This window comes from Myotis lucifugus, unplaced genomic scaffold (assembly GCF_000147115.1).
Source record: "Myotis lucifugus unplaced genomic scaffold, Myoluc2.0 scaffold_63, whole genome shotgun sequence".
NCBI classification, from domain to species: Eukaryota; Metazoa; Chordata; class Mammalia; order Chiroptera; family Vespertilionidae; genus Myotis; species Myotis lucifugus.
This window is the reverse complement of record NW_005871111.1, coordinates 598749-624203: the sequence shown is the minus strand read 5'-3', so window position 1 is coordinate 624203 and position 25455 is coordinate 598749. Positions and strand designations below refer to the sequence as shown.

Below are 25455 nucleotides of genomic sequence, written 5' to 3'. Positions count from 1 at the left end.
GATTTAGAAAGCTTAGAAACTTGACCCGACTGAAAAGAAGTAAGAAATGGTGGACCTTGAAAATGACTTCAGGTTTTCTCACTGAGCATAATATAGTCCAACACTGCTGCAGTTAAATATTTTACCCTTTGTACTCCCTGAGTGATCTACAATAATAATCTGCTTCGTGTTGATATTTACTGCTGTGTTACTGACAATTACCTGAAAGAGAAGTTGGGGTGCTTCACTGGGCTGGAAAAGTTTAGCTACATCAGAAAGCAGGTCTAATTAAGCAAGTTTATTCTATATATATAAAAGGCTAAGTTGACTTGCGCATGTGTGATACATATAAAGCTCTCACTGGCGCCAATTGCACATGTGTGTTTCAATCTGTCATTGTCGATCGTGACTTTGGTTGACACTTCTATTATAGAGAAAGGGCGAATAGTGATATTAAAATATTTCTTCTAATTAATTTCCTTTCAATGTGCACAAATCCGTGCACCAGGCCACTAGTTTTAAATAAAGCAAAGGGTCCTTCCAATGCTCTCTCCAAAAACCAAAATATACATTGTACTGTTTCACAGGCGCTACAGTTCCAAAGCAGGTAGAAATAAGAGAAGCTGCCCAGCAAAAGATTAAGATCTCTAATTGAGATCTAGGAATTGAATGAGAAAATGATCTTAACGTCTTTTCAGAAAAGTTATGAAGTTGTAGTTTATGCTAAGCATGTAGCTAGCAGGGCCAAGTTTTTCCATGGTATTCAGTATTCAGGGAAGTCTGAATACAATCAAGACAAGTCATAATATTTTAAAATCATTGTCACCCATATAACATTTCTATCTTCATAAACATTAATACATGAATCAAACTAGTCCTTAAGATTGCAAATGAAACGTTCCTATTTAGTTGAACTGAAAGTTATACAGAACATGGGACAGGAAAATCAAGAAATATAAAGCTAAGAACTTCTTTCAAGTAAAATATTTGATATTAAGGAACAATAATTTAGGTAGAGCAAGCCAAGCTGTTATTTCATCTGTTTAAAATAAAATACACATTTGCTGAATTAAAACATTTGCCTGTTTGTTAAAAAATAAAGATTTTATATCTGTACACAATTTGGATCTCTAACTGAAAATTCTTCAGGGTCCTGAATCTTGGCTAATTTTAGGCTTAAAGAAATTTCTAAATTTGAATTTGGTGCAAAACTAAAATAATGTACCAAATAATTCCATTTTCAATTGTCTGAAACTTTGACTAATTCCTAACCAAATGTGTCACTAAGGTTGATCTGTGTTCGACCTCAGAGGCCCAGGATTTATAGTATCAAGTTTGGCTTCCAGGAGATCGCAGCGAATCATGGGCAAGCAGATCACAGAGGAATGTTCTGTTCCCAGCTGTGAACAAGACAGAATTAACTCTGAGACACTTCCTCCTGCTGCCCGGGTGGACAAAAAGGTCAAGATGGTTAGCTCTTGTAGTCTCAGTACCAACCGTCAAAACAACAGGCATGTTAAAAATAGATCGTCTATAGGCCACCAAGATACAAATGCAGAAAGAATTTAAAATAAAAATAGTTTTAATATATTTAAGTTTCCGCGTCAAGTATTTGAAATACTGTAACATGAAACCAAGGAGAAAAAGGACAGAACAATAATTTTCCCAAGTGAATTAACTTTACAAACTTTGAGTCTTAAAATTTTAAAAACAACCATTCTGACCCCAAGGATGACACTTTTCTTAGGAAATTCCTTGGATTCACAAGTAATTCATTCGTAATTAAAGCATGAGGCAAATTTACCACTTTTATTTGTTTATATTTTGATAACTGCATTTTTCTCAGCTCAATTTCTATGGAAATAAAAATACTGTTTACTGTCATAGGAATTTCTTTATCCATCAGTGGGGAACACAGTTGAAATATTATAAGGGTTTTGTGTTTTTTTTAATGCAATGAAATAATCAAGACATTCCATGGTGGTATGATATATCAATTCTATCATAACCATGTAGAAAACCAGGGGCAACTGCTGTTTTATATGTAAGTAGTTACTTAAGACTTATCACCAAGCAGCATGTTTAATAAAGCCTGTGTCATTTGTACGATAAAATGTTAAAACATTAATAAAACTAAACTGGCAATAAAAGTAATTCCATCTTACAGACTTTCACATTGAACAAAAAATGTACCTTCTAAATAAAAATAATGTTGCAAAGGTAAATATTCTTTTTAAGGCTGCCGAATGCATCACTTTACTAGGAAAGGCTTAGCTGTGTTATTTGCAATTCCCTCATTGCACAACAATGTACATTACTGTCTGTAAGCTCTAATTTGGCATGGCGCATCATTAATGACCTGAATGGTGGCTGTTTCACACATACATATTTAATTACAACAGCTGAACAAATTACATATTTATGCTTTATAAAGGGGATTGCCAGTCTAATTCATTTGCTATGCATGCAGGTACAGGACTCCATCTGCAACAGCATCTGCACAACAAGAGCTAACAATTATCCATTGTACAGCAAGTAAGCATATCTGGGGAAACCTGGAAGGGTGGCTGTCATATTAACCATTTCACTGCCTCGGGTGCTGTATTTCTTCCAGGGATCAAAATCTTTTAAAACAAAAATTGTAGCCCTTATATGCCTTCTTGGTCATTTAACAGAACCAGCCAAGCCTCTCATCCATGCTAATTTCCGATGGATTTAAGATGAGAGAAAGATTTTAAATCCCATAGTACGGGGCGGTTGTACTTCATGTGGCTTCTTACAGTGAGCAGACATTTTCTGATGTGACTTGCAGCCCCAGAACCCAAACACTGGTCTTTAACAGCCTTTGCCAAGACGTCAGTGGAACTTATCTTCGGCCAGAACAGAAGTTAAGACTTTGTTACCACACTCTCCATTACACCGTAGACCTGGGTGTTTATAGAGAATGGGCCTGAGGAACTTTCTTAAAAGAAAGCACACTCTAAGCCCCTTTGGAGAGTCCCAAGACTCTGCCGAGCCATTCTTATCATCAATACATTTTCCAGAGAAGCCACAACTAAAAGCTACTATTCCCTCTTTTGGTAATAAAGTCCCGTTCACCAGAGCTGCAACCTCATCTTAAGTGGCTTCAGGACTTTCGTATGTTTAATTTAATATATCCAATGAGTAATATAAATATTCTGGACCATCACTTCTACTTCAAAACCCAAAGAGGAAGAATTAAGAGTCAGCCAATCAATAGTGAGGTTTCCCATTATCATTTAAGGCTCTTGCTAGGCAATAAAGAGGCTCCATGGTGATGGCCCCTAAAAGCTCCTTACGGCGTCTTTGCCTCTTTAGGCCGCAAAATCAAAGCATGAGTCAGAGGTGTGGGTTTTTTAATGTTCCCTCTTGAGTGATGGAGTTCAAGCCAGGGGCTGACTAGGTGAGGGGGGGGCGGGCACGGCAGTCCTGGGCACCGCGAGAGTAGAGTAAGGGGCATCTGCCCTCTCCCTGGCGTGAATCCTGAGGAGCCAGGGCATACTGAAGGGTGGATACCGAAAGGCACTTCCAGCTCTCCGTGCAGGTCTTGGCTACACTAGAGCCAAGTTCACATATGGAGAGAGTCCTGATTCACTGAATATCAGCCACCTGTGGAAGTCAGCCTTTGGCCAGCAACCACACTGTGAATGAGAAGACAAAAGCTTATCTGACATCTCTACAGGCCAAAGGACCTTTAGAAGAACCAGGACTTGATCTATGGGGTTGCATATCCAAATCAACTTTCACTATAAAAATAAATCTGCACTCCACAGAGTTACTGGAAATGCACCCTCTCCCTGGTGCAGAACCAGGACTACCAATTCAGTTGGTGAGGAACCACACTGAGAAGGAGAGGCCCGGCCGGGGTTTGAATTCACTGCCCCTCGACTTGCAGGAGACTTGAGGTCAGGCTTCCTGAGGAGTTAGCATGGGGCTCCCCAGGAGTTTCCCATGAAGCAAACAGCTGCCCTCTACGTTCCACTCGCACCTAACACTCCGTCGGATGCCTCAATCAGCAGCCCAAAGGCAACAACACAGAGGCTGCATGTTGCTTCATACTTTACAAAGGCTTTGATGAACCCTGGAAGGCAGCTGTGTCCAGTTTATAGATGCAAACACTGAGGTTCAGAGACATTGACTCGCCCAACACACACCTAAGAAATGGCAGAACTGGGGCCCAAGTGTGAGATGGCCTGACTCCCATTCCTCTGTTCCTCCCCTAAAACTAAACCTAGCCTCACTGCTGCCCCTGCTCTCTTGCTTTGCATGTGCAAGGCTGTCAACTTCCCAGTGAGAGGCCCCAGTATGGATGCATCTTTGTCAGCACTAGTAGTGTTGACTTCAAAAGCAAATGCAGCAGAAACTACCGGGGCCCTCCCCCTATGCTGTTCACCCCACCCTGGAGGTGGCCTACAGCTGGGGCAGACATGCTTTCCAGTCTCAAACACAAACAACTGAGTCTTTCTGCCTCAGGGCTTTCTCTGTCCACAGGGCAGAGTGGGGCAGACTGGAAGTGCAGAATTCATGTGCACACGAGCCACCCTCAAGCACAGAGGACAAGAGTTGGCTCTCGGTGAAATAATTATGATGATGTTCTACCTCCCGGGGAGTACCCAGAGGGAATGAGCCCCAGTTGGTCACAGCAATAATGTGCTCTCTAAGATGCCCTTTACTGGACATTTTTCCTCCCCATACTCCCTGGGATCACCTCCCAAACCTTAGTTTCCGGGCCTGCTTGCGAGGAAACCCCAACAATAAAACAAGTATTCGTGCCAGTAACAAAGTAATCATGGCCTTTGGGTCCACCGCTAACCATAACCTCATACTACTATTCTGCATCGATCAATTTCTTACCAGAATGATATGTACAGTTGGCACCATCCTTCCAACAGTGGGTGATTCCAGCAAAGCTATGGCCTTGCCAGAAGATGGTCAGAGAAGCAAATGTTGAGGACACTTGATTTTGAACCCGGCTTCTGTTTGTTTATTTTCAGCAGGTTATTTAGCCTCCATGGTGATCAGCTCCCCACATATGAAATAAGGAGGATGGCTCCTACCCCAGGGTAGGATTGTGAGGATAAAATAGGGCATTTGTAAAAGCAACTAGCATATAGCCTAGCTATATAGCACAAAAGTGCATCATTATCACTATTATAGAATTAACTGTAAGGCCAAAAGACACCAATATGATTTGGACGAATGCTAACCAGGAAAAAAAAATCTCTAAAGGTAGGATATAAGGTAACAAACTTTTTCTCCTATTGCTCTATCTTCTAGCCACCTTTAATTAACCAAGCGTAATTCGAAAGCTTTAGCAAACTAACCCCTTCGCTGGTGTGGCTGATATCACCTACAAGTTATTGGTGATACTCTGTACCAGCTCTCTGTAAGTCAATGCCACAGGCACCTTGGCTGACCTTGGCAACTTTCAAACCACAAAGCCATGAGCTACTGCACTTCTGCCTCGATCTCTGGCAATCTGGGGGAAGTGGGCAGAGGGAATAACCAGGGACCCACGTAAGATAAATGAGCTGTTGTAAGGTGCCATATACCAATTCATGCGCTCGAAGGAAGAGATGGATGGTGCCCTGGAAGAGCTGATTTACTGTCTAAGGAGAAAGTCTCCTATAGATCTTCATTAAGAATGCTAACTTCCCAAGGTTGATTTGCAAGAGTGGCTACTGTGTGGGACAAAAGATTAAAAAAAACAAAGTTTGCAAATGTCAAGGTCTTACAGAACCAATAAGAGAGATGGCTCATTAAAGCTCCTCTTTTTTCAGGATGGCTTACATTTGAGGAAGGGATTATGGAAAGTGGAGTCTGACTAGCCTAAAATCAGAGAGTCTTGTATATAATAAATGGTTGTCCAAACCACATACACAGAGGATAGAGCCATTCTTCCTATAAACACTAACTAGATATAACATAACCTTCTTTAATGATTCAGAACATACCTGAGGATCATGCCATAGGGTTAACTTCTCCATGCTTCAATTTTCTTGTCTTTAAAATACTGATAACAACAGGGAGTTGTAAGAATTAAATGAGCTAATGCACATAATATCACTAGGTAAGTGGTGTAATACAGATAGTACTTTTTAAAAATCAGGGTTATTATTATGACTGTCATCACAAATTCACTAAATACTGATTAAGATTATATATATACTAGAGGCCCAATGCACGAAATTCGTGCAAGAGTAGGCCTTCCTTCCCCCAGCTGCCGGCACCAGCTTCCCTCTGGCACCCGGGACCCAGGCTTCATTCAGGAGGACATCCGGAAGGACATCAGATCTAATTAGCATATTATGCTTTTATTATTATAGATAATGTATATATAATCTTAAACAGTATATATATGGTATAGAAGATTGGAATAACTTGACCCTATAAAATACAAATCAAAAGAACAAATCACTTCTTATCAATGCCCTATCAAAAGTTCGTCCAAGCCCAGCCAGTGTGGCTCAGTGGTTGAGTGCTGACCTATGAACCAGGAGGTCATGGTTCAATTCCGGGTCAGGACACATGCCGGGGTTGTGGGCTTGATCCCCAATGTGGGGTGTGCAGGAGGCAGCTGATCAATAATTCTCTCTCATCACTGATGTTTCTATCTCTCCCTCTCTCTGCCTCTCTGAAATCAATAAAAACATATTTTTTTAAAAGTTCATCCAAAAATCCTAACTCTTACAATTCAAAACATAACTTCAGCTCATCACAGGTGGCTCAAATGAACCTTCCCAACAACAAGATCTGTGTCTTCCTTCCTTGTGCCCTGGGCACGTATCACAGTGCCTGGCATATCAGAGGCGCTCAAAGGTTCTCAGATGGAACCGAACCAATGTGCCCTTCCTAACACATGGGAGCAAAGGCAGAAATACGCTCCCTCCCTTCTTCTCAGTTTTCAATGCGAACGGCAGATACCTGGTAACTCACTGGTTTGGTACCACATGACAGCAGCTTCGTTCACTCACTTCTGCTTCCTCATTTCCCCTCCCACTGCCAGATGAAACGAAGGATAACAAATCCTTTTAAAAGCCACGGTGCACTCTATCTCTGACCTCGCTCCAGAGTCCTGATGGTGTGTGGAATTCCCCAACCCATTCCATTAAAAGTCCATTTCATTTTTAGACCAGATGGAGAACAAAAGAATTCATCTGCTTCGTGGAGTGTGTGTAGGCGTGCATGTGACTCTCGGAGCAGGTAACAGTGTCTGGGTAAAGCCTCCCCAACAGCTTCGCAAACTCCCCTGGCCTGCTGAGAGCCACACATTTCAAAATCATTGAAACTAGGCGCAGACCCAGGGTGGGGCTTCTGTAAGTACATTCAGCCATGGACCTCCCATCTGCCTAACACCCTCACCTCCTAGTTGTTTTTTCCTTTAAGACACCACATGTCTGAGAGGAAAAATTATGAGAGGCAAAATGAAAGCTGAAAGACAATATAACAAACAGTGTTTAAAATAGAAAAAAAATAGCCAAATCCTAAAGCTTTCCCTCTCTCCATCCATGTCTTTCGTCAGCTCTGCCCTGATCATCAATCCCTATTCACTTTTCCCTAACACAGAATAGCATTTATTGAGAATGTTTTGAGTGCCTGCCAGGCCACTATGCATCCATTATCTCACTTAAGGCCCTTAGGTATCACCCTTATCCCTGCTGGACAGACAGAAACTGGGACTGAGAGAGGGGAAGTCACTTATCCAAGGTCACACAGCTGGAATGTGGAGGGACTGAGCCATCTGACTATAAGTCTTATGTTCCTTCCCTGGAACACCCTCACCTCCCATAGGCAATGCTTGGGAATATCTTCACAGTCCTGCCCAGAGAGGTGAGAGAAATAAATAAAGGGAAATTAGGAAAAGTAAGGAATTGATTGAGGGCATGTAAAGCAATCCCTTAGCCTTCCCTTGAGAGTAGATTTGAAGCCCCTACAAATGGAAAATGATAGCTTTTCCACCTTACACCTGAAACTCAAACACGAAAAACATGCATTGTGATACCACCGTCCACATGTATAAAATGTCCCTTCCAAGGGACATTTTCCATTATCCACATGTATGAAAGTCACTTCTCCATCATCTTCTTCACAGATCTGCAGGCTGGTGAGGGCAGATTAGAGATTCTCATCTTTGGACAAATGGGGAGAAACCCCCGGCATGGAGAAGTTGAGACATGCTCCTGATCACACAGTGAGTGACCTCAGGCAGTAGGGCAAGCCCCTTGACCCCCTTGGTCTCTTCTCACTTTATTTAGTAACCAGTGCAACTCTCTTGGATCTGTCTCTCCCAGCAGACTTCCATGTTTCTCAGCAAGAGCTGCCAATTTTTCTTTCCTAGATGAGCAATGAACCTTCCAAGGGTATCAAAACAAACAGTGGAAAGAGCACTGGCCCTCGAGCCAGAATGAAATCTAGGGGGCTCACGTCCCAGTCACTTACTGGTTGTGAAACCCTGGGCACAAGACTTGCAAGCACATAGGTTTCGGGTTCCTCACCTGTAATTTGGAAGTAACAATACCTGCCCTCTCTACCTTATGGAGTTGTCAGAAAAATCAAATGAGAGAATGGATATGAAGGGTTCCTTATAAAACTGCAAATACTGTACAAATATAAAGGATTATTATTTTTGGATTCAAAAGACTTTCTCAACTGAACGAAGCCCTGTGTAGCTGGATGATCATGTTATGTTATAAATAACCAAGAAAAATGTTCTGGTTCCTGAAACAATTTACCAGCCTGCTTGCTCCCATGAAAGGACACTGGTAGTAAAATGAATTAAATCAGCACTCTTTGCTATCTTCAGGACATAAATTGTCACTAACAGCAGATCACTAGAAGAAGGACTATTTTCAAAGGCATACAGACCTCTGACTATAAAAAGCTGCCCTTCACTAGTCTAGAACGCAGGACAAGGGGCAAGGTGGGGGGCGGCGGGGAGGCTGCCTGCTGGTTTTACAACAAGAATTATCCAACATGGACTGCCTTGTCTCCAACAGTGGTTGAAAGAGCTCATATGCTAAACTCAGCGTCTTGTTAAATATTTCAAGGATGCTAATGGAACCAGTCAACTCTGTTATGCATCAACAGGCTGGCTTTATCCTAAAACCAATTATAAATAAACTTCTAAATACAGCCTTCTTTAAATATGCATTTTTTTAAAAAAACATATCCAACCTCCATGCCATCCGTCACCAGCACATATCTGACTCTTCTAAAACCCACCGTCTACGGGGACCCGGTCCTGCACCTCTGTGACCATTTGCCTTCAGAGTCATGGCTAGTACAGCATTATTTCTAATAACTCCTAAAGGTTCCTTTCTCTTTAGAAAGCAGAAATTCACTGCCAAACACACTGCTTCCATTCACAAGATTATTTATGGTGCTGATAATTGAATTCCAGTCACATGACCAAGGAAGACTGGGTTCAGAGGGAAAAGAACCTAACCATAATTTCTAGAGAGATCCATAAATTACTGCTTTTCTCCCCTGGAGGTTAGAGTCCTTGGATTCTTCCCTAGCATTTAGTCTAAGTTTGGAATCATCACAGAAATTCCTTTCTCTGTACTCAGTGACAAAGCTCCTAAGGTAAATCCTTTGAAATCACCCTTTGTATTAACCCCTGAGGACCCCTAGGGGGTGCATGGGAAATCCCTCTCCACATCAAATGCTGCTGTCTCCATTACAGCTCTCAGTTCCTAGGGTCTATTGTCTTAGAATCAAGAGTATAATCCTATTCCAGGGCTCTTACCCCAACGAAAGCACAGAGTCACATCCACACCTGCACCAGCACAGGACTGTGAGCATGGTGGCCACAGCAAAGGGCAGATTCTCTCATTTCCTCTAAAATTAGACCACCAGGGCATCCCCTTCATTGCTTTAAGGAAGACCTACCAAAATTTTTTTCCTAAATAAGAAATTCCTCCGCCTCCCACATCCTATATTTAGTGTTTTAACAAAGATGGGAGCTTTAATGATTCAGTGTAGCCTGCATTACAGACAGCATTTATCTGGTATTATCCTTTGGCTCAACCAGAGAAGAAATGGCACTACAGCACTTCCAAAATATTTTCAAATCATGCTTAAAATAAAAATACAATGAATAATGTCAGACTAGACGGAACATCAAACATTTTTTCCAAGAATTGCCCTCTTAAACATATCACATTTCCATTTGCTTGGCTTCTTATTTCAAGTAGATGGGTTAAACGACATCATCCTATTGTAATACTTTTAGCCTGGAATACATTTAGCATTTCAGAAATTTTTTCACCAGTCCCCTTTATGTCACAGTTTTAGAGAACATAATAAGTAGTATTTGATCAAAGACTGGTAATACAAGAAATTGAGAAAGTAAATGAATCTTCTAAGCGATGTAGCCAATCTGGTATGCATGCAAAGGCCTTTTACTAAGTATGAACACAAGCACCCATGTGTGTGCGTGCACACACACACACACATGTATACGCACCCACACATATATATACACCCACACACATCACAGAGCAAAAGCAAACACTATGTTAGCAACTTAGGCATTATTTTCTATAAACTTTCTTTCCTTTTTATTTAGGAAAGAATCTCAATATATCTCTCTCCTCTCCTCTCCTCCTCTCTCCTCTCCTCTCCTCTCCTCTCCTCTCCTCTCCCCTCCCCTCCCCTCCCCTCCCTCTCTCTCTCTCTCTCACACACACACACACACACACACACACACACACAAACAGAGCCCAGTAGCTATTTAAAAGCACACACAGAGACAAAGTCTGCTTCTTTAGAAGCTTATCAAGACCAAACACCTTTGCGGTGCACCATCACTGATGTTGGCACAGACTGGTGATAAGTGTCCAGCCGTTAAAAAGGCAATGACAATTTCTGCTCAGCTCAGACCATCTTCTAAAGTTCCAAAGTAAAGAAATACTTCCTACTATCCTCAGTGAAGAACACTATTTTGCAGGAAAGTTCAAAATGTTACTGATAATTACCCTTGTCATTTAGATGGGAAAAGTGGGGCTGAAGGGCTGGGGGAGCGTATTCCCAGGCAAGAGTTCAGGTTAGGTTACAGTCCTGAACGTTCAAAAACCCTGCATTGGCTGGAGTACAGGGAAAATAGCGAGTGCTATGATCCAAGACCATTTACTAGCAAGCTGGGTTTCTGGGCCTATCCGAATAATGTAGGTCTTGGCCATAAATTGCCCAGGAACCCTACAGCTTCTTGGCGGTCATCTCAAGTTTTACAATATACCCACATTTACAGGCATTCTTCCTCCCCCCAACTAGGTAAAAGGAAATTGTGGGAATCTGAGCAGCTGTGAACCTGTCCAAATGCCACCTACATTTTAGATCCTTCAGGGAGACAAGTGTGAACTTAAATCATTCACTTAACCTCTTCTGGGTCATAGATGCCTTTGGGAACCTGATGAAAGCCACAGCTGACGGTGTCCAGGAGTTGTATTCAGACAGTTGTCTATGCATGAGGATCCCCAAGGTAGCTGAATGGGGCCAGACAAAGGAGGCCAACACAGCGCCTACTGACACTCCATAAAATTCTGATTGCCTGACCTATGCTAATTATTACCATGCCTTCCAAGATAAATGGCAAGTACCCCAAGAGTACATGGCAGGAGTAGTGGGAAAATATTCCTTTACATACCACAAAAGTATCACAGTGTAATGGCAAATAGCATATATTACACTACTTTTCAAATCCCAGAGAGGAAAGCCAATCTTTGCTGTTCAAATTCAATCAGAAGAAAACTGGTTTAGTCAACTACTCATTTATTAAGCAGGTACTCTGTGCAAGAAGCCAGGCTTTCCTGAGGATAACAAAGAGTCATAAGACTGTTCCTATCCATTGGGAATTGAGAGCCACATTGGGGAGAGAAAAGACCAAGATGTTGTTCATATCACAGGCCAGGTTCTAAACCTTTTGATTTTCCCAGTAAGTAGCATAATGTCTGGCAAAAACAGCCATTTAGTAAATGCCTATTGACCACTGAACATGTCTAAGTACACAAATATGTAAAACACCAGGCAGCAAAAAAGAATAATACAGAGTCCAACCACAAAGCAGGTAAGGCAATTGTATTGGAAAGTGCGGACCCCTTTCCAAAATAACCACATTCAGTTGCAGAGTCTGAAAGACTTCAGGAGGGACCACACCTAAAACACAGAATGAGGGCAGACAGGCCTTCTCTGGACAGAGACGTTAGGGTAGAAAGAAGAGCATTCCTGGAGGGACAACGGAGAGAGCACAGTGGGGGGAGTGGGGAGAGGCGAACAGCAAAGACCAATCTGACCAGAACACAGAAGAGTGTCAGGGTGGGGTGGGGCATAAATATTTAGAATCTTCTATTCTCTACTTGTTACACAAATGGGGAACAAACAGGCTTCCGACTGTCTATGTTGCTTTTTAAGCTTGCAGAGGGGGGTGGGGGATACTTAGAGTATTTATCTAAAAGCTTTCAAGATTCTCGACAATTATGATTTTTTTGCTTTAGGGAGGAATCAATTCAATTTTGTAAATAAAAGCTCCCCTTCAACAGAGTCCAGGCGGGCTATGTTGAACAAGTTGCTATTTTATTCATTTAGGTTTCCCACACAGAGGCCTGATACGAGGAGCAAAAGTTTCACAGGAACAAGTTGCTATTTTATTCATTTAGGTTTCCCACACAGAGGCCTGATACGAGGAGCAAAAGTTTCACAGGTTTGCCATTTGTTTTAAGCAAAGGAAGCAAGCCTTGCTGTGAAAGAAAGAAAGAAAGAAAGAAAGAAAGAAAGAAAGAAAGAAAGAAAGAAAGAAAGAAAGAAAGAAAAGAAAGAAAGAAAGAAAGAAAGAAAGAAAGAAAGAAAGAAAGAAAGAAAGAAAGAAAGAAAGAAAGAAAGAAAGAAAGAAAGGAAGAAAGAGAAAGAAAGAAGAAAGTGCTGATAAGTGGGTAAGTGAAAAATATTTAACAGCCATTCATAATTAAGCTTTTCAAAAAAATGTGATCAAATCTATGGGCTGGCCCAACTGGTGTGGCTCAGTGGTTGAGCATTGACCTATGAACCAGGAGGTCACAGTTTGATTCCCTGTCAGGGCACATGCCTGGGTTGTGGGCTCAATCCCCAGTGTGGGGCATACAGGAGGCAGCCGATCAAGGATTCTCTCTCATCATTGATATTTCTATCTCTCTCTCCCTCTCCCTTCCTCTCTGAAATCAATAAAGATCTATTTTTAAATAAAAGCTATCGGCTTATAGAAAATACCAAGACTGCTATAGCCAAGGCTTAATTTTCAACCCCCTGGAAAGACATATGTAACATCAATCCAGAGGCATGAAATAGTCATAGGATATCCCAAATATAGTGCTATTTTAAAGAACTATAACAGGAAAAATTTTTATTGAATATCTTCAAGAATCCTGGTCACAGGAAATGTTAGTGTCCATAATCTCCCCATATCACCAGTCTGGGTAACTAAAACTGTTACTTAAAGGCTCACTAGCTGTATATCTGTTTGAGTTCATGGTATAAATAATGCTCTTTTATTTTTATTTAATCTTCCCCATTAAAAAACTAAAGAGCAATTTGCTTTAGCATTTTTCATGTCAAAAACGAGTATCTTTTCAACTATATCTCTCAACATACACCTATAATATGCATGCACACACAGGGACAGGCCTCTCAAGCAGAAGCAGATGTACCTAAACTCAGTTTCTGTAGGAAAACAATGTAAATATAAATAATTTTTTTTACTTCCATGAAAGCACTAATTATTAAAGGTTTTGCCATTGGTATTGGCACTATTACATAGATCAGTGTGAGTTAATGCCACCAGCTTGTGTGATAGTTGATGCCTCCACTTTTAATATAAATGCACTTGCCAAACTTGGCTTAGACGTGTACATAAGGTAACACAGGAATCTCTTCGTAAAGTCCAGAGAAGGTTCCCCCCAACCACCAACCAAAGCCCAGACCCATTAGCCCTCCCATCATCCTTTGATCCACCAGGTAAATGCAAAGTATCAACTTGGCATGAAATCTTCCTAATCTTATTAAGTTTACATCAATATCTGTGTATGTGAAGAGCATCCAATATGAGAATTTAAGTAACCTTTTGGATTTGAGCTAGGGGGTTTTCCAGGCACACCCAGAAATCTACTGAAGATAAGGATAAGCTATGACACGCTTTTGCAAGATTAGAGGTAAAGGAAATGAAACGCAAAGAAAACTAAAAGGATCACAGCACCTAAAACCTGCAGATGTTTTCATGGAAAATAACACCATTTCTGGCTCACAGAAATAACAACAGGATTAATAGTTGCAGATTTGTCCTTTCTCCTCAGATCCTTTTTCAAACTACTTCAAATGAATACACGAAGAATTGATTTTTAAACCCATGTAAATTCTTAGAGACAATGCAGACTGACTTAATTATAATCAATAAAATCTACAGACATTGATGCAACCCAGCAGAAACACTTGCTCCCAAAAAGCAAGGCATAAAAATCACTCCGTGGCTCCCTTTGTACGCAACACTGATATGACCTTAATAAATATTTCATTCCAATGTGAATAACCAAGCATCGAGATGGCAAATTTTAATAGCTAGGAAATAATGGCATAATGACTCCACCAAGAAAAGGCCTCCTTTCGAGAAAAGTAAACTTATTCTAACTTCTGTCTTCATTTCCAAAATACACCCCAGATCAGCACAGAATCCTAAACAAGAGTTCATTTATCTCCCCTTTCCCTAAACAGATTGAGGCATTGCTTAAAGAAGTTTACAGGGACTTTTCCCACTACAGCAATGTTAGAAAAGTCACATGGGAAAAGATGTACAATCTTCAAGTACAAGAACATTTTCTTTCCGTCCCAACACAAAGTAAGTGCTCAGCAAATATTCTTGGATTAACTGACTTTAGGATATAGTCAGCCCATACAGTGACTCCCAGCTTCTTACATGAGTTGTAACTAGCAGAGAGTCCAAACGCCATGGCAGTTTGGACTATTTCAATGCTAAGTGCATTATCAAACCTTTACCTACATGTACACCCATCTGCTATTTTTCTTCTCACCCACCCAGACTGTGTGGATCTTCTGATATAGGGAAAGAGAATCAGTATGGGACATAGAGCTGTGTTCCAAAACTGAGGCAAGCCACCAGACGTACTAAGAGCCTTGGTGTCTCCATCGAGCAAACAGGGTGACGATACCCAATTTATAGGATTAGTATGAGGATTAAAGAGAGCAAGTTTAGTGCATCTGGCACAGTATCTCTCACATGACAGGTATATGAAAACACATGATATTTTCCCATACAAATAAGTTCCCTATCCTTTCCCTTGTCTCTAAAGTAATCTGTTATTACAACTCCACTCTAAAGTAGATTTTGATATTGCATCTGGACAGTATTTTCATTTTCAATCCTAAATAGAGTGTTTAGGGTAGTAAACTAATATTCCTCCCCCTTAAATAATTCTACAATTGTCTCGGCATAGTTTCCCTAATAAAAATCAGTTTTGCTGGAGCCATATGTACTACTATCTGTAATACTTTAAACAATAAAATAAAATTTAAAAAAATAAAAATAATAAAATAAAAATCAGTTTTGCCTGTTATGTTATAGCTGATAGTTACTGGAATACTTAATTATCCTAATGTTATTAGAGTTTCCACTAACTTGCTGGGCCTGACAAAATAATTATATGTTAGAATTACATAAATGTTGTAAAGGTTTCTATGCTTCTAGGTATTGGTAGGTGACCCATTTATCATCCCTAAACTCTCCAACACCTTCCCGTACTAGATACCTAGAGTATCTAGTTGGTTTGGTTTGGCTTTTTCATTTTGGGTTTGTTTGTTTTTTTGAACATCAAGATCATAAAAACCCAAACTTATAGCCCTGAGAAAAAATGATCAGGATCAGGCAGAAATATTTTCTCTTAATTTATATACACATGGTGGCTTCCTGAATTTGCCAAGGACATTAAAGAACTGCTAGCTCAGCAATAAGCTGTAAAAGGTATAAGCAAAAATATTATAGGTGAATCGACTGGCTGGAGTCAAATAGACTAAATGTACTAAAGGCTTTCCTCTAGTACATACTTACCTATGATTAAGAGTTCTTTAGCCCTAACCGGTTTGGCTCAGTGGATAGAGCGTCGGTCTGCGGACTGAAGGGTCCCAGGTTCGATTCTGGTCAAGGGCATGTACCTTGGTTGTGGGCACATCCCCAGTAGGAGGTGTGCAGGAAGCAGCTGATCGATGTTTCTCTCTCATCAATGTTTCTAACTCTCTATCCCTCTCTCTTCCTCTCTGTAAAAACATCAATGAAATATATTTTTTTTAAAAAAAGAGTTCTTTAAACTTCCAGAATTCTGGAGTTTAAGAAACTAAATATATACCTGGTTTGGTAGCATTTCAATTATAACCATATGTATATAAAACATTCTTTCATATAAGCATTCTTTTAATCAGCTTAAACGTCAGCTTGTGTAAAGCATTTTGGAAAAGTTTCCCAGTGTTAGAGTTAAATGTACTGATAAATAAAAAGACAGGAAAGATTTCTGTCCAATAAAGGTTGTCATAAATCAGATGACAATGATTTCTAGAATAAATATTTATTTTAAAATAAAAACAATTAAAGGAAAATGAAGTTTATCCATAAGTTTAAAAAAGAAAGAAATATGTATGGGATAATTTAGATATTTTATTGTAAGGTTGTAATACAGGAATAACATTAATTGGTATGTTCTTTTCTAACTTCTCTGCTAAAACTCTAAATAAACTTTACCAAGAATTAAATAAATTCATGTAATGTTCCCTCAATAGTTTGCTCCCTGTTAGCAATGTATACCCCTGGTATAATGCAAAAATATTTGATTAAAAAAGAAAGCACTGGCCTTCCCCCAAATGATACTTATTTTATAATGACCAAACCTGGAGACTTTCGATACATATTGGAAGGTTCAGGATCTCCAGGCCCTGCATCTGGGTTTCCTGCTGAATTGGCTACTGTGGCAGGCATGCTCCCTGGCAAATGCCACAGCCATTCACAGCCTCCTCATCACTGCCCACTACAGGGCCTGGCAAGCTAGACACTCATTTCCCCCCACTTCCTTGCAGTGAGTGATCCAGTTTTAACCAGTGAATTATAAGAAGATGTCACCTATGTAGTTTCTCATGAAGTGTTTCCTGATAAATGGAACAAATTAGGCTAGCATGACCCATATCACCCATCCTCTGTCTTGAACATACAGATGGCCACCATAACATGATGAGAATTATGAAAAAATAAGTCAACAAATAAAGTGTCAGGGCAGAAAAATGAAAAGTGCCTGGATGCTTGTTGGTATGAGTGAGCAAACAAGCCAACACTAGTTACTACCTCTGGACTTAACAGTTATGCAAGAAAAAGAAATCTTTGTTTAAACCATTGCTTTTTGTTTTTTGCAGCCAACAGCATTCTCAAGATACAGCTGCCATTATTTAAGACATTTATTAATGCATATGAAAATATGGAGGCCCCGATTCTTTTTAAAAAATAAAAGGAAGAAAGAAACCAGGACACTGGGCCCAGGTTTCACACAACACCCAATACCAATTGACTAGAACTAAGGGGCCTTTCCATGGGACTCACTGACTTTCAGATGGGGCTTGGGCTCTCCCTGTTCACTGCCTACTTCACTCCTTTAGTTACCCCTCCTCCTGCCATAAGCATCTGAATGTGAGATCCTTGTATTCAGCCTACAAAAATATATACTATGCACTATAAAAACAAATGACCTTTATAACCAATAAAATATGTATTTTTTTGCTTCCTAGAATCGAGGTATCTGGCTTAGACAGTCAAGGTCTCAGTTATGAAAATATATGTTCTTTTGCTGACTGCTAACTTTTTCAACAGGCACATAAGATTTTGGTTTACACACCTACACAGAGAGGAGAAAGACACCATATCACTACAGGGCTACATAATACTGGTTAGGGCTAAAGATAATATGATGGTGATGATATTATGAGAGGCTCAGCAGTGTATGAGGTGCTTTACAAATACTATGCTACTTAATCCAGAAATAAAAGTATTAGGTAGATAATACTACTTTATCTTTAAAAAATATATTTTTATTGATTTCAGAGAGAAAGGGAGAGGGAGAGATAGAAACATCAATGCTGAGAGAAAAATCATTAATCAGCTGCCTCTTGCATGCCCCCTACTGGGGATTGAGTCTGCAACCCAGGCATGTGCCCTGTCCAGGAATCAAATCATAACCTCCTGGTTCATAGGTCACGCTCAACCACTGAGCAACACTGGCCGGGATACTTTTATTTTTTTAAATAATGAAAGTAAGTCTCTGAGAAAGTAACTGATTAGAAATCACAGAGTCAACAAGCAGTGAACAGAAACTCTGAATATAAGTCTTTCTTACTCTAAGACATATACTATTAACCATAGGTTATACTGCTTCCCAAAGAAAAGACTAAAATATCTGATGTTTTTGAGAAACATTCTGTAAAATTTCTCATTCCTATGTAACTATATTCTAACATGACAATTATGTCAAATATTTGATTTTTAATACCCATTAGTATAAGGCCTGATTCCGGTATAGGATTTTTTTTTTTTCAAAAGGCACTTCCTTCTTAAGTGTAACTGACCTGGTACAGTAAATTCTCAAGATTCAAAAGTGACTCATTTCCAAAGCTCCACACATTAGCAGCTGGTATTATTCAATCTGAGATTTAAATTTATAATGTACTCTTGATAATGTACTCCCAATACATTTTTCACTTCTCTATCTCTTGAATGACACAAGATAAAAAGATCTTTAAGGTATAAATATTTTATATAAACTTTCACTCTGTTTTTTCTCAGCCATTTTCCATTTGCAAACACTAGACATCATGCAAAAAAAAAAAAGAGGTTGAAAGAGTTTTATGGATTATGTTGGAGGTGCTGAGAACTGCGTATCCATTCTGCTGTGGCAGCAGACACCACAGCTACCGGCCTTGGCCCTTGCTGGGTAATGAGAATGTTCCACCCTAAATGGAGTCTGATTCAAAACACTGTTTTTCCATGGGGCAGAGAGTGGGCTGGAAGGGAACAAATTCCTGGCATCATCTATGATGATAACTAAGTTTATGCAAGGCCCTAGGTGCCAATGAGACCCTGGGACTGGGTTACTTCATTCAGCCAGAAGGGCCACAACACAGCCACTCCTCTCAGGCATAATACAGAACAGCAGAGGCTTAGCCAATCGTTTATAATGTTCAAGGCCTCCCTCTCACATTGGTAAAATGAAGAGGTTGGCCCGTCCAAGTTTTAGAAACTATCTGCACCGATTCCCCAGGGCCTTGCTGCTCAAACCATAATCAGTATATGTTTAACACCTCAAGAGTTTATTAAAAATGCGGAGTGGTGACGAAAAAAAGTTAAAAAAATAATTAAAAATGCAGAGTCTCAGGCCCCACCCCAGACCTTCAGGATCATACTCTGCATATAACAAGCTTCCAGGTGATTCCTTGCCCTAGGGATCGATTCCAACTCAGCTGCCTCTGGAAGAAAGAACAGAAGGGCCAACGCTAACAGAGATCCAGTACCCCCACACTTTTTCGATATAGATAGATAGATAGATAGATAGATATAGATATAGATATAGATATATAGATATAGATAGATATGTGTGTGTGTGTGTATATGTATATATTACACATACACACACACACATATATCTTCCACATGCATTAGACTCTGAAAAGATCCCTGTTTAAAGAAAATCTGAAACCACTGGATAAGATGATCTATAAGATCATTCAGAATTGCAGATATTCCATAATTATATGAATTTGCAAAGCTTATATTTATCACTTTAAGGGTGACTTTGTTTTCCACACTAACTCATTTTGAAGAGCAATCTTCTATAACGTGAAACCAATATTCTTATACGCTAAAACATAACTTGATCTTTTTCCAAAGGTATCATTAAGAACATGAGTTACACAAAAGTGTTCCATCACAGTAAATACCCCCAAAAATTTAGGAATATTAGTATACAGGACATGTGTGTGTGCTTGTGCATGTGTGTGTATATATAAATAAATATGCATATATTTGTTAAAATGCATGTACTGACATGTATATGTGTATCTGTATGTATTTATGTATGTACACATATATACATGTATGCACACATATGCACTGTATATACGTTTTTATATTGCACATATACATACATATACATACGTGTGTGCGTGTGTGTGTATATTGGGGGGAGGGTCTCAAATTACTATCCATCTCGACCTCATATCTGCTCTACTTTCAAGTGTCTCCATGTCTTCTCTCACCATTCAGCTTGCCAGCTAACACCTCTTGTTGTGTCCACTTTCTATCTAGACTCAAGCAGCTGTCCACTAGAGCTTATTTGCTGCTCTGGAATGAAAAATCAGACTTGTATAGAAGTTGGTAAGCTTCCTTGAGGGTCTCTTTTGAATATAAAGATCATGAACTTTAGTGCTCGAACTTGATAAAATCTACTTTGGATGATCTTAGCTATCATTTACTGAGATACTATGAGAGGCTAGGCAGTGCACGGGGTGCTTTACAAATACTATGCCACTTAATCCAGAAAAAAGTATTAGGTAGGTAATATTACCTTTACTTATTTATAAATAAATAACTGGAGGATGGTTGTGCTTTCCTTCTAGTGTTAAGGTATTTTCCCAACTGTACAAACAGAAAACAAGAGCGCAGGTATGTGGAGTCTAACCGTAAATAACTTTAAGGAAAACACGAATTTGACTTTCTCAGTTCTCATCTCTCACCAACCTACCTTATGCAAATAGACTGGTGATCTTTGTGCCAGTGCTTGAAATGTCTGAAAATGTTAGATGGGGCTGTGTCATGATGCCAGCTACCAGGGGAGCAGAGGGGAGAATGGAAGAGAACCTCCTCAGGCTACACGTTCTGTCTCCATCAGCTTCCACGGGCCACTAAAGCTGCCTACAAAGCTGGGATAAGCCAGAAAGGTGTGGGTCAATGCGGTTATCATCGGTTCTAACTTCCAGGGAGGTAAGGCTTAAACCCCCAGGGGATCATTCCTCCTTTCTACATGCTCTGTGAACACCCTTGGAGCACATCAACTCCCAACTCTTCCTACGAGAAAGGGAGTTTCTCTAGATTGCACCGAAAGCATCCCTGTGGCTAACCCTATAAAGACAGTGCTGAAGTATCCCGTTTCAAAGTTGGATGACACTTCAGAGTGGTTCTCAGAGTTTAGCGTGTATCCGAACAACCTGAAGCACGTGTTAAAAACAGGTTGCTGGGCCCCAGCCCCAGAATTTCTGGCTCAGGAGGTCGGGAAGGGCAGAGAAATGCAGCCAAGTTCCAAGCGATGCTGCTGCTGCTGGGCTGGCGACCACACTTTTGAGATCCTCTAATCCCGGTCAAGCCTTTATTTCACAGATGAGACAAGGAAAACCAAAAGGGTGAAGTGACTGGGCCCAAGGCACAGAGTGGGTGAAAGAAGTACCGATTCCAGTCCCTCTCTCCTGTCTCACAGTTCAGGGCGCTTCCCATCACAGAACAGCTCACGAGGATTCGATGAAAGGTATTCAAAGAATGTCTTTATCTATAAACAAAGATCTTTGTTGTCTTATACTTACGTAGCCTTTGAAAATTTCATCTACATTAGCTCATTTGACTCTATATTATCCCTGACGAGGTAGACAGAGCAAAGATTAGCATCCCTATTTGGGAGATTAGGAAATTGAGATGCAGAGTTGTTAAATAGTATATCCAAAGCCACAAAGTTAGTTAAGTGCTAAAATGGATGGGCGTGGTCTGAGGTGCTTCAGCACAGACATTCCAGAAAGCTTTTCAGAAACGCAAAATCTCAGACATACCACAGACCCAACTGCATCCAAATCTGCAGCTTACAATATCCCCAGCCGATTCATATGCACAATAAAGTTTGGAGAGCATTGGTTTAGCTAGGCCTAGAATCCAGGCCATCCAATTCCAAGACGGATGCTTTTTCTCCCCTCTCTTCTCTCCCTCGCTGAAAGTCCTGGTCAGTGTCATATTTTGATTAGTTTTCCAACACAGCCTAAGTAAGAAGTTAACTCTCACCAGGTAAAGGACACTCACAGTGTTGCCCTTAAAAAAACATTAAACTAGGTTAAATTACCTTTCTTACGAGTGTTGGTAATTCCTCTGTAGTCATTTTCTTGACTGATGTATAGACCCCTATGAAATGAATCCTCTGAGAAGAAGATGGAAAAAAAAAACAAGACAGTGATCAATGGATTCAATTAGTTACAGTATAATTCTACCGAGATGAAAAAAGATCAAGATGCAATGCAACTACTCCAAGGTGGCTAAAATACTTTACCCAGAAAGTACACCATTTCTTTCCCACATTCTTCCTGAACTATTAAGTTCAAGAAAGCACAAAACAGCTGCTCCTAAGACACCGGGGAAAATAACCACAATAAATGCAAGGCTCCTCACAACTGGAAGTATTTAAATTCTCTTTTAAAGGTCTAGGCAAGATGACAACTGCATTTCTTCACACACAGGAAGTGTTACGCAGACCAATTTCTATAATGACGGCAAGTAAACCCCTCTCGCGACATACAGTCAACCAAGAATGAACTCAGTGGTTGCTGTCAGACCACAATTTTGAAACATGTATGCAGGTTTTTCCTTCAACTTTTCAAATCCGTTCTTTTGATTGAGAGTCTGTGTTGAACAGAAAGCAGAATGCTGATACGGTGCACCTGTGCAAAGCTCCTTACTTCAGCATTGCAAAATGTAAATTCAAGTGATTTCTTTTACAATATGTCAATCCCAGGTATTTAATAGATAAATATAATTTCTGCTAATTTCAGAGTTGCTTTGTGAAAACACATGATTAATCAGGGTAGTAAGATTCCAATCGTTAAAATTAATGCTCAGACCCAGCTGGTGTGGCTCAGTGGACTGAGCATTGTCCCATGGACCAAGAGGTCCTGGGTTCGGTAACCAATCAGGGCACAAGCCTGAGTTGTGGGCTCGATCCCCAGTAGTGGGCGTGCAGGAGGCAGCTGATCACTGTGTCTCATCGATGTTTCTAACTCTCTCTCCTTCTCCCTTCCTCTCTGAAATCAATAAAAATATATTAAAAAATAATAAATAAAATAAAATTAATGCTCAGGGCCCATTAAATTTTTAATGCTTTTAAATCTATAAAGAACATTTCAGATTTAAAAAATAAGAATCAACCAATGAATGCATAATAAGTGGAACAACAAATCAATGTCTCTCTCCCCCCCCTCTCTCTCCCTCCCTCTCAAAAAAAAAAATTAATGCCCACAACACAGAAACAACCAATTATAACACCTTAGTAGGTCAGCATATTAAATAACACAAAATTTGTAACATAAAAATTACTTTAGAAAGATTCCCCCCTCTATTAAAATGTTTCTTTCTAGTTTAAAAACAATGTGTTGAATTAATAAAGCTGATCAAGTGATTAATAGAATCCACAATCTTAATCTTATTATTTTCAAATATGAAAGGGCTTTTCTGCCAAGAGCCAATTGCCTCCATTTGCCTAAGAACAATAAAATCTGATTGACTGTGAGCTACCTACGCTGAGATAATTTGGCATGGGCATACCTTTAATTCTCCTTGCATTTCTTTATCAAGATACACAAAGCTGTTAGTGGTTTATCCCTCTGAAACCTGGGGATCCGTGTAAACAACTTTTAACAGTGGGATTGCACATAACAGTTTACAGAGCACTGTGGCATAATGCAATTCAGAGTTGTTCTTGATTTAAAATGTTTAAAGTCCAACCACAGTGTCAGTCTGCCCAGAGAAATCTCTTATAAAAGTTTTCACACTCTGTTGGGTTAAGAGACAGTGGGTATTAATCCCATGGCTTCTACGCCAAGCTTCCTTTTTGTGGTCAGCAGAGAAGCTATGTGGTTGGTCTGAAAGAGTCCAAAGTCTTTTTTCTGTGTTAAAACAAGGGAAAGTGGGCCGGTTACAGAGTAAAAGAAAAACCACAGCCAGCTCACTCTGCTGTAGCTTTCCCCTTAAATGTGGCCTAGAGCTATTCTGCTTTCCAAAAAAAGGTTTAATTTAAACCATACACAGTGCTGCAGGCTGCCACGTTTCCAAACTCGACATTCCTCTCTAATCTGTGCACTTCAGAACCAACACACTGTTTCCAGCGGTACTCAGACGAGCGCTAATAAATAAAATATCACTGCCCATCCATTACTTAATTTGATAATAATACACCCTTTTTTTCCCTTCCTCTATTGATGTTATTCTAAGTGCTTATTCGAGTGTGTTCAACTGCTGTAAACATCACCTCTGAAAAAAACTCAGTCTGTTCTCCTCTGGAGAGTGAAGGGAAGGGGAACTAAAGTAAGGAAACTTAGGAACGCTGGCGAGTGGTCCAGAGCAAGGAAATGGCCACTCTGTGAAGAGATTGTGTTTGCTGCAAACAGCTTCTTGTCTTTGCATTTAAAAATAAAAATAATGTTTGCTTGTTTCCTCCTTGGATAGGACATTCCAATCTGTGCTATTATTCGCAATGTCACAGGCAAGCACACAGTCACCCCAGCTCACAGCTACAGAACAGCCACGTGACCAGCCCAGGTCTCCGGTCACCGGCGTGGCTGGTGCCGATCACCCACCGGCCGCGGTGAACAGAATGAAGGCTCCGCAGCTGGGGGGCTTTAATTTTTTGCCACCGTGTATTCACTCGCGTGTTCATTAAGAACTCCAACCCCAGCGGGAAGTCCGGCCGCACGGTTTTCCATGCGAGTTGCCATGCTCTATTATACATGACACTTGTCAATTAAAGAGGAAACCCTTTTAAAGCAAACTGAAGTTAAGCTGGTACTTTCTTCAACATCTGATTTACCGCTGCTGTTATCGTCCAAAAGGAAGTTTGTTTTAGAACAATGATAGCAGTAGTAATCCTCCTATTTCAGTAGTGAGGGATTTAAACACATTCAGGGCACTGGGGACCAGTCAAAAGGTTTCTTTCAACAGAACTATGTATTTTCAGTAGTCAAAGGAAGGTCTTACTGATGGGATAACTGCCAAGATTGGACAATTTTTCAGCCTAACAGTTTAGAGAATATCATTTTAAACTACCTGGTATAATACAAATGTGGCACAATAGATCAATGCAATGAATTCTCTACAGTCAGTAAAATGCTCTCCCAAATAATGGAATCCATTAATAATGATTACTGCCCCCGTGCCTTTACCACAAAAGTAATGCCCAATGCTACATCTCAATGGTCTCTAATAAATACACACAAGTCCCACAATAAGAACATAATCACAAGATGGCAAATGAGTGCAGATTCCAGCGAGAATGCAAATTAAAAAGCCATTATTTTACCTTGTAATAAGCACGTTCCTTATCTGTAAAATGGGGCTTAGAGGTGATGATCTCTTAGGCCCCTTCCAGC

General features: G+C 40.1%; 1 protein-coding gene across 11 annotated transcripts in view; it reads right to left on the bottom strand.

Moving 5' to 3' along the window:
• The window catches only part of NFIA (nuclear factor I A), a 369193-nt gene that overhangs the window by 273282 nt on the left and 70456 nt on the right, over positions 1–25455 (bottom strand). For 8 of the 11 annotated variants that reach the window (XM_023754653.1, XM_023754654.1, XM_023754649.1 and 5 more), the window contains exon 3: positions 22164–22238. The exons of the other annotated variants lie outside the window; for them this stretch is intronic. In XM_023754653.1, coding sequence (XP_023610421.1) covers positions 22164–22238 — 75 coding nt within the window. The remainder of the gene's footprint in view (positions 1–22163; positions 22239–25455) is intronic. 11 annotated transcript variants of the gene reach the window in all.